Source organism: Populus nigra, chromosome 8 (assembly GCF_951802175.1).
Source record: "Populus nigra chromosome 8, ddPopNigr1.1, whole genome shotgun sequence".
Taxonomy (NCBI): Eukaryota; Viridiplantae; Streptophyta; class Magnoliopsida; order Malpighiales; family Salicaceae; genus Populus; species Populus nigra.
In genome coordinates this window covers 11,140,640-11,150,979 of record NC_084859.1, presented here as the reverse complement: position 1 = coordinate 11,150,979, position 10,340 = coordinate 11,140,640, and the positions used below count along the sequence as shown (strand labels likewise).

General features: G+C 38.1%; 1 protein-coding gene across 1 annotated transcript; it reads right to left on the bottom strand.

The window, feature by feature from the left end:
* Positions 1-3,697: 3,697 nt before the first annotated feature.
* LOC133702096 (GATA transcription factor 26-like) lies at positions 3,698-9,814 on the bottom strand. Its single transcript, XM_062126306.1, has 8 exons — positions 9,245-9,814; positions 7,527-7,886; positions 6,485-6,917; positions 6,063-6,135; positions 5,681-5,784; positions 5,111-5,297; positions 4,870-4,990; positions 3,698-4,306 (listed from the first exon to the last, which is right to left on the bottom strand). Exons 1-8 carry the CDS (start codon positions 9,282-9,284, stop codon positions 4,002-4,004), a joined length of 1,623 nt encoding a protein of 540 aa, XP_061982290.1. The 5' UTR covers positions 9,285-9,814; the 3' UTR covers positions 3,698-4,001.
* Between the last annotated feature and the right edge of the window lie 526 nt (positions 9,815-10,340).

Sequence of the window (10,340 nt, the reverse complement as noted above, 5' to 3'; positions counted from 1 at the left end):
GGACCGGAAAAGTTTTAAAAGTTGGAGGGCAAAAATAATATTTGTTACCAAATATTAAACAACTACTTAATCTCTTTATATTTTTTGCTTTGATCGCTTACTTTTAATATTTTTCTTTATTAATAAATTTTGACTTATTAGTCATTAAATTGGGTATCAAGTGCTATGATTGAAAAAAAAAATAATGAAATTGAAGAAAAGAATTTCAGCTACTGTTCATTTATACAATTAGTTAATAAAAAAGAAAAGTCGTTTACGGAGGGGAAGCCAAGACAAGTCGTTAGGAAAGAAGAAGCACACGATCCGATACGGCAAAGGAAACTAAACGACAGTTCGTTTATATATGTGAAATAAATATAAAATACCGTTTATTTAATCACCGACCGTTGATAAAAGAACAAATGGCGGGAAAATCAATTCATGAAAAGTCCAATCCCTAGAAACCCCAAACAATCACCCTCTCTCTCTCTTTAAAACGAAAAGAAGGGGGAAAAAACCCTAATCTTCGTCTGCAAAAAAATGGAGGAAAACGATCCATTCGCAGCAATAACAAAGCTGTGTCAAGTCTCATCTTCCCAAGAGCAACACTTAAACCACTGCCCCTTTGCTCTGGAACCTCAAACAAACGGCGAGCTTCTCTCCCTCGACGCCGAAATCCCAGTCGCTTCTACCGCTATCACCATGGTCTCTCCTCCACAAACTCCCCAGGATAACCACAAGGACGGCCAATATGTCAATTCTACCCTTCAGAACGACGACGTTTTCACCACTCCACCTGAAGAACCGTTCCTCTCAAGCTCCAAAAAACAGCACGAGCAGCAGCAGGAGGAGGAGGAGGAGGAGGAGGTTGCCTTTGATCATGGAAAGGAAGATCGGAGGTTTGAGAGAGCTATAACTGATGAAAATATTGCCGTTGATGATGGAGATTGTGAGGAAAGTTCGCGAGAGAAGGATCTAGGGTTTACTGTAGAGGAGGAATTGACGGAGAGAATTGAAATTGAAGGCGATTCGGGTGGTGAGGATAATTCTCAAGACAAAGAGGTAATTCACTGTAATTATATGAAAGGTATGGTTTTGAAAAGAGTATTAGCTTCTTCAAATAATGTTTTAGGTGAGTCTTCGAGCAAAAGATCGAAACTGTATGATAAAAATTTGGGCATAGTGACCCCAGAACCTAGTTTAAGAGCTGAAATAGGGAACAGTTTAAAGAGATTGGTGAAATCATTGGATAAATTTAAGTGGACTCCAAGAGCTAGTGTAGGGGCTGAACCTGTGAAATATGACGAGAGGTTAGTGAAAACAGTGGATGTAACCATGACTGAATCGAAAAGATCAAAACCTTTGGATAAAAATTCGGTTTTGGGGATTCTAAGCAGTAGTTTAGTGAGTGATATGGAGAGGATAAGGGAGGATTCGGGGGATTATGTAGAGAAATTGGGCTCTGAGGGAGGGAATGGTTCTAACCATGGTTTGAAATCACCGCAAAATGAGCAAGTTGGAGAAATGGTGATTGAAGTCAGTAATAGTGATAGAGAATGTAGTGGAGAGAGCTCAGCAAAGAGGAAGTTGCAATTTTCTACTGAGGTGATAGAATCTGAGTTTGAAGAAACTGATGCAGCTTTGAGGTTTGTTGATGGGGTGGAAGAGAGGGAAGCTAATACTAGGGAGGAACATTCTGCTAGAAAAAGCATAGATGACCTTGACAAGTTTAGATATGTTGGTCCTGCAAATGTTTATGGCAAGGATGATGTCACGGAAAAACGTGTGTTGCCAGCGTCTGTACAAGGAAGGAAGGAGAATGCAGGAGCAGGGAAAGCTGAGCATGTTACTGTTTTGTCTGAGATGACCTGTATGGATCTTGAGATCACACTATTAGATGTGTTGAAGACACTTGCAGAGAACGAGCATTGTGATCCAAGTCTGGAAAAGTTGAGTATCTTGGATGCTGCGAAGATAGGTGGCATGGCTTTTCCTTAGGCCTTGTTGACTGCCAAAGGAGGAGTATTGATTCGGAGATAACAAAGACAGGAAGGTGAGTTCTTAGCAGATGTTGGTTTTTTTTTGGGAGATTTGATGTGGTGGGTCTGCTTGTTACCTCTTGAGGAGCACGGATATTTTGCTTTGAAGCTTCATGTTAAAAATCCATAGAGGCAGGTAGGTTTTTGAACTTGGAAATTAGAAATGGTTCTGCTGCTTTAACTTTTTGCTGGACAAATATGGATGTTAGGAGGTGTCCCTCGGTAACGTTAGGAGATATCCCTTGGTATTTCCCTGGTTGTGACTTGTGAGGTGTAAATGGATTATTTTGTAGCCCGGAAGCTGTATTGTACAGAACATGTATAAATGAATCGCTGTTGTTAGTTGATGAGATGCGCGGGCTCGCTTTATTTTTCCTTTGTTTTCTTCATTCATTCAAAAAGTCAAGTCTTGACTATGTAATCAAATTAGACTTCAGATGAACTATGCCCTGGTTAACTAGGAAACCGGTAAAAGCCACACTTTTTTCTTCCATCTTCCCTGAAACCAGGGAAACCTGTGTGAAGCGTGTACATATTCAATTGAGCCAAACAAAGTAGCGGCTACTAAGTTACAATCATGAGCAGGTAATTGTGGATGATATGCAAGCAAAAAAGTTGCCTTCCTAGGCCAAGTTAAAAACACAATGATTGGCCCACCATGATGCATGCCCGGGAGGGACAAAATTGACTTCTAGAGCGTTCTTTCATTGGTTTTAACTTTTAATGGTACTGTCGAGAGGACGCGAACAAGTTTTCCTCAGATAAGGCTTTCCATCTTAGCTTGGGGTCATTGGTCTTGTCTATTTTCTGAGCTCCTGTTGTCAGTTGAACATAACTCTACATCCTTGGTTTCCTAAGATCCCTGACATTGCGGGAAATACACCACCATGTTTCTTTAATTGAATGAAAGCGGTATGGTATTCTCCTTTTCTTTTTTGAGATTGAAAGATTGCAAGGTTAGAAAGCCTGTATGAGAAAGTCAATTTGATCTTTATGATATTTCTTTTAAATTTTCACAAACAATCGGAGTTTGCTCGGTTAAAACACGTCACGATAGAAAAAGTGAGCAATTATTGAAAACTATTTTCATAAAATACTAAACTTCTGCGATGATTTCGCTTTCAGCATTAAAAGCCATTGGAATCCTGACTCCCTCGATTCCTTTATTAGTTTATTTTCTTGCCAACCAAACCGCTCCACATGCTATAAAATCTGCTTAGGGAACTCACAGAGGATTAGCAATATCTTGAATATGATTCGAAATCTAACTTCTCTAATTTGTACGCAAATTTTGTCGTATTCCCAACCACAAAGAGAGAGGGGCAACCAGCTTCAACTTTCCCCACAGATCAAAGGTGGTTTTAAACAGATAGCACCGAACGCAGTAGTCTCATTCAAAAAAAACAAAACCATTTCCTTGTGATTCCTCCTCGTCACATTCAAAAACGCTATTCCACTGCAGATTTATATTCGTTTCTCTTTTTATCCTTTAGTGGTCCGCAGGGGGGTGTATCTTATCGTTTAGATGCAGGTAGGCATCCTCCGAAAGGTAAAAACAAAAGCTAAAATGTCTACCTTTTTTCCCTATGCAGCCTAGAAAGCCAATCCTCCTTTTCTTTTTGGTTTTTACTCCTCTGAGTCGGCAAGTAAAAAGGCAACCAACCAAACCAACGAACGGGTTCTCAAAGTAATGTGCAATACAGCAACTATAATTGCATATAAAACTCTTGAAATCACCAGCTGCTATCACTTTTCAGCCATATATAACAATCTGTAGTCAACCTATACAAAAACCCACCCAAAAGTCATCTCTTAGCATACCAAGTTCAAAATGATCCAAGGAAAAAACAGCAACCATCAAACCTCATTCACAGACTTGTTGGGTTTGGCATGCAAAACATGTGTAACCTAGTCACCTGATTCAGCAGAAGGTGCATCTATTTTTGGCCCTAGTGATTAAAAGAATCAACTGGACAAACTTTGTTAGGGGCGGCCTAGGTGCGGGTATATTGAGCTACTACTAGTGCTTGCCTGTTGACCAAAACTATTAGTTGGGTAAAAGAGCTCTGCCTGTGCAAATGAACCATTGGATGGGATGTCCAGCAGCAGGTCCTGATCAGAACTTTCATCCACAAAATGGAGAGAATCCAGCATGAGGGAGCTACCATCAGTAGGCAGGGCAAATAGGCTTCTTGGACTAAAGCAAGATCCATCATTGTCTATGAGTTCTTTGTTCTCATACGTAGCCTTCATGATAATCCTTTTGGGGCTCTTCATTAACTTCACTTCTGAGAGAAGACAAAAGAAAAAGCTTGTGAGAATAGTTCCAATGCATATCAGGGAAATGGTTGCAAAAAAGAATCAACTGACGTCCATGAAGACAATCACCTTTAACTTCCACCACACATGCTGGTGGTGACAAACTAGAAATCATCTCCAGAGGGATTCTACGTGTTAACTATGCCCATGAAGTGTGCAATTCCTAATCGTAGTTGGCATGTTTCATTGGGTGAATATCTACATCTACATCCGTGTTGTATGTGTTCTTTAACACACTGTTCTGATTAAAATGAACTTATACTAAATATGACGTGAAGGATTTGATACACCCCCGTTACCGCAATTCCAAATAAGAAATTGCAGAAAATTCAGCACAAGATTGATTTAACAAACTTATTTGTATTAGCATGTTCCTCTCCCATATTAACAGATTCCTAAGCTTTTACAAGCACAATTTAGTTACTCAACTTTCAGATACAATGTCACCATCGGTAGTCATTTGCTTCTACGACAAAAGTAATGTAAAGGATCAACTTGCTCAATAATATATCCAAAGGTGAGTATTGCTAACCTGAAAACTTCTGACTAGGGCTGTCACGTGATCTTTTGGCACCAGCTATATTACTCATTGCAACAACATCTGGATTTGGTCCCTTTCCAACAAAAGACTTCCCATTACTATTTTTACACTTCTGCAGCCAAAGGGAGAAGGCAATAAGCCATTACAAGCACATGTCCAACTTCCGAGGAATTAAATGACAAACAATATTTTCATGCAACAAAGTTCCTACTTTAAAAAGATCAATTCAAACCTTGAGTAGATGATAACGCTCCACCCATTTGGATTTCAAAAAATTGGACAGTGTGAACCTTTTCAAAGTTTTACAGTCTTCGGTTTTTGCTTCTGAGAAGGACAGATCAAAGACTCCTTCTGAAAGCAGTTGCTGATAGGAATTTATGTTTTCCTTGAATTGAGGGCTATCAAACATGCTTTCGATGCTGCAAAGACAACAACACATCATCATCAATCTTGGGTTCTGTGTATTTCAGTTGACATTAGATAAAGGGTGATAGAATAATTTGTACAACAAATACACGCACACCAACAGACAAAAATATAATATATTTCTTTTTTCCGTGAGCTGACTCCAGTCTAATCTATACTTGGCACACTAAAGGCTTGGGTATAAATGCAAATGGTATCAGGTTCATGATGATATTGAAGAATGCAAACATTGATTTAAAGTGCTAATGAATACAGATTTAAAATAAAAATGAAAAGCAGATGGCAACTAACAGCAAATACAATGCCTTACGTCACCTAAATGCAATACCATTCATTCCCACCGTACTAACACTTATCACTGAGGTATAAGGCTAACCTGTTGGGAAGTTTGGTAGTATCGAGTGGAGGTAGATATTTTAGTAATTGCTGTTGCTCTTCATTTGTCAAGTGCCTTGCAAACTCCTCAAAGTTAAGAATATCCTACCACAACCATAAGCAGAATCATGAGACGCACACAAAGGGAATGATATTAAAGAAGATCTGTTCCAGACATATCTAAACATTTGAGACTTCAGTTCAATCCACGAGAGGAGTAAATATATGTGGGGGAAGAGTCACAGATCATTCAAAAACAGAAGAGTGCTAACCTTGGAATTTGGGTCTGTGTACAAGAAAATGAATGGCATATATGTCATGAAAATGCCTCGTGTAATTAGTGATTACAAGAGTTAGATATGGAGCAGAGAAATGCAACTTACATTCAAATCTATGCTGCAAAGTGGTGAATTATGACTTCCCAGGATATGTACTTTTTCATGTGGAAACTTGTCCCTGAAATTCCAAAGAGTAGAAAAATCAAACACTGGTGCAGTAACAGTTCCCCAATGTACTCTCACTTCTTTGCCATTCCAATACTCCCTGCATCCTAGTAGTAGTCTGAAAGGCAAACCTCTGATTCCACCCCACTCATCAGCTTATTTTATGAACATTTTCTATCCATGCTAAAACCTACCCCGTGTCAGAATTTACATTTGCACTTGAATTTTAATCTTTAGGAGGCAGTCAGGATAGAAAAACATCATATCCAGGTTCAACACTGGTACTGTGGTTCTATCCTTGTTACATATTTAACACAGAAGATTGCCTTTCGAAGTTTTGAAAACATGCATGGATGAGTTACCTCTTAAGTTGCTCTTGCTGCATCCCTTGTCCTGTGAGATTCTTAGTTGTTTCAGTAATAGGATATGTTGTATTGACACTCTTGTTTTCATTATGTACAGGAAGTATCACAGGATGAGAATAAGCCTCATTTGTCAAATATTGTTTGTTCTCAACAGAAAGAGAGCTAGCTTCAGATTCCTCATCTCGAGCTATCGAGCTTGGATGTCTAATGAGAACACTTCCATGTCCTATCTCAACAGAAACCATTGGAGTTTCATTGTCAAAAAGTAAATCCTCTTCTGAAGAGCCAGAGAAGCATGACGACTGCTGCTCATGCAAAATAGTATATAGATCTTTTGTAAGCTTCTCAACTGAAGATGGCTTTGGCCGATTGACACAGGTCCTCTTCCTAGAAGGTACCAAAGAGTCCCACACAACTGATTGGGCTGGACCTGAGAAAAGAACAATGAGAATACATTTATAAGTCAATACTGCCAATCATGTTGAGAGCATAAAACATTGCATACACCTTTCTAATTCATGTCACCATCCCCTATAAAACTCAGTCAAAGAAAGAGAACTAAGAGCGCCAAGCATATTGGTTCTAAAACAGCGGAGCAATAGTACTGAGGAAATTGGTTAATTTGGCTCCAGTTACACTCACACACATCACTAGTCCCAATAAAAGTGGTGTTAACCATAGTAGTATTTCTTTATTCAGATAAAGTAGCCTAGCAGCCAGCTTCAAGTATGCTAGCATCCTCGAAAATCAAGGAAGTCACTCGTGTTTATTCAGAAAATCAGAGTGAGATTCTTGGGAGCTCTATTTTGCTGCCGTTCGACAGCACTATGATCACCTCTCATAGCTTTCATTTCCCATTAATTTGGAGCTGTTTCCTGAATCCATTATTTTCTTAAACCAACCAAAGTATTGACATGGACTGGATATGCAACTAATCCATTCAATTTAACAAATGGCCAACAATCACATTCTTTTAGAGTCATCTCTTTTGTGCAATTAAAACACAGGGAACAAATATTGATCTTAGTGGATGCTCAACCTGTCAAATCACTTGCTTCTGCACTGCCAAATTGTGCACAACTCTCCGGGTTGGATATGGCTGACCCAGAACTTGACCTATTACTAGTGTCCTCATCTACAACCTTTCTATAACCTTGGTTGTAATCCAGAGCAAACCTATTGTCATAATTCGGCTTTCTCTTGAGCAGTTTCACTTCTTTGTTCTTGCTTATAGACACACTCTTCAATCTAGAGACCCTGTGATCCTCATAATCATCAGGTTCAGCCCTAGCATGAAGAGGGGTATAGTTTGCTAGTGTTCCCTTTGTCCTCCATCGTGATCCACATGCATTGCACAGCACTGGCTTTTCAGGAGGCCCATTGCGCCAAAGAGGTGTGCCTGTTGAAAGATGTCAGCAATAGACATGCATGTTAAACAATCTTATCCACAACAGTGATAGAAGATGCATTTTAAATTAATGTGAATGAACAAGGAGGAAATATTGCTTATCCAAAACTTGACACAAGAAACCAACAAAATAATTTTGGCTATAATTTTGTGTATCTAATGAAGAGGCATTGATGTACTGGTATTGTCCAACTGTGTCTCTAATCTGAGAATGAATCACATGAGAGCAGCTCATATGCATCAAACAACTTATGAAGGGGATAAGGAGACTACACAGGCACAAAACCAGCAATTCAGACCAGAAAAGGCTCTGCTGGATACTGATAACTCTTTTTTATACTGAACAAAACTTAAGTCCACAAATGTGGTTGCCTCCTTGCAACAGTTAATCCATCATTAGTGGTTGGCAAAGCACAAGACATTTAACCTATAGCCAGGCAGCATAGATATAAGCTCCTTGAGAAGAGTTCTAGCTGCAGCAAATTAACTTAAGATGAACTTATTTCTTAGGAGTTTACAAGTATAACCATTACACTCCCAACAAATGCACCCCAAAATGACCAAAGTCCACTGGAATGATAAAGGAACTTTTCGGCCACTAGGAAGTTTAGACTTTAGAGCTGATTCCAGAGCAAAAAAAACAATGGAATTATATATTTCACATGAATTGAATTGCTTCATATCTCTGGCAGTAAAAAGCCCAATAAATTAATGAACTTGACAGCAGTAAAGTTTGCCAGGAATGTAATCCAAGAGTAGAGAATACAACAACAAGTCAGTCAAGAAATTAACAGGCAGGAATTGAATCGCTACTTGGACATGTCAAGGAAGTACATTTTTCATTGAATTGTTAGGTTCAGCAAAGAACAGCACAATTTGACTTGGTATTTGGTCCCGTTAAAATCCTATATAGAAACAAGAAAGTCATACGAATCAAGCATAGACTAAGTAGTTCCCCAGCACTCAACAAACTCCAAAACCAATTTGCAGTGATGTGATATGTTCAAACCTTGTTAGAGTGGTCAAAAAAGAAAAAAAAAACAATAGATAAAGGGAAGGATTTACAGATTCATTAACAAAATGAAAAACAAGACACAAGTGAGTATCTGATATGTTCAAAGAAACAAAAGACGCTTGTTGCACAGAACCCATGTATAAACAGATGAGCAAGTGTTCCCAATTTATTATGTTTGTCCATGTAATCTCTTCCTTGTTGGTTGTAGTCGTTCTGGTTATAGTCATTGTGTTTTCTATACATGTAAAAATCAATTGCAAGAATCTTTATTGAAGAGAAAACAAAAAGGGGAAACCAATTTTTTGTCAAAAAGAAAGGAGAAACAAGAACTCACTTGTAACTCCACAGTGACAGCAAGGTCCTTGTTTGCCCATATCTCTCTCTTTTTTCCTTGACTCAGCAAGAATAAAATTAAAAGGAGATGATAATTTACAAAGTAGAAAAGGAATAAAAATATGAAAACTCAATTTATAGACAACAAACAGTTGAGGAAAAGATCAAAACTTGGTGTAAATTTGTTGTTTTTATTCAAGCCTTGTAAGACATATATGAGTGGTTCTTGGGTATATAAGGCTCTTTTGCAGCAAACCCAGAAACAGTGCTTGCAAAATAAAGCAAAAGCCAAGAAACCCAGAAAGAGTTTAACAAGTCTTATAGTTGAAAGAGAAAAAAAAAACAAAAAAAGAGAAAATGAAACAAAAACAGCAAATAGAAGGGGAAAAAAAATCAAACAAGAAATGGAGAGTATTTCCAGCTGGGAATCTATACAATCCAATGAAGAAGAGAAAAGACCATCTAGAGGAATCTTAATAAATGGCTGTGGAAAGGAGGAAGGTGAAATGTGAGAGAGAAAGAGAGAAGGTGTGTGTGTGTGTTTGTCTATGTATATGACCTCTTGTTGTGTTGTTGTTGTATTGTATATGAAGAAAATGTTGAGGACCTTTCTTTGCTTTTGCTTTATTTTTATTTATTTTTAATGTTAATTGAAAGGTTTTCAATTTCTTTTTTATAATGTAAAAAAAAAAAAAAAAAAGTGTTTGTTGTGCTTGGTTTTTTTAACCATAAATTGTGACATGGTTAGGGGAATACTATGCTTCTATCCCTGTTGACTATTCTCCTCTGCTTCTGATGTGTTGTGGAGGTTTTTCAAAACCTCATAACAAATATTATTTTTTTCCAAAATAATTATTTATTTATTTTAATTTCAGAAACAAATTGAAATGAATCAAGGGAGGAGTAGAAGAAAAGCTAAATAGCAAGAGAACAACAGAAATGTGGAAGGAAAAAAGGAGAAGGGAGCAGAGAGGGCATGGCCCTTGTTCATTGGTGGTCACAGCTCATTTATCACCGTCTAATTTGCAAAACAACTTGAAAGGGAGGGACCCACTAAATGTAACTTTGCCCTTTGAAAGTCTTTTGAGATTCAAAGG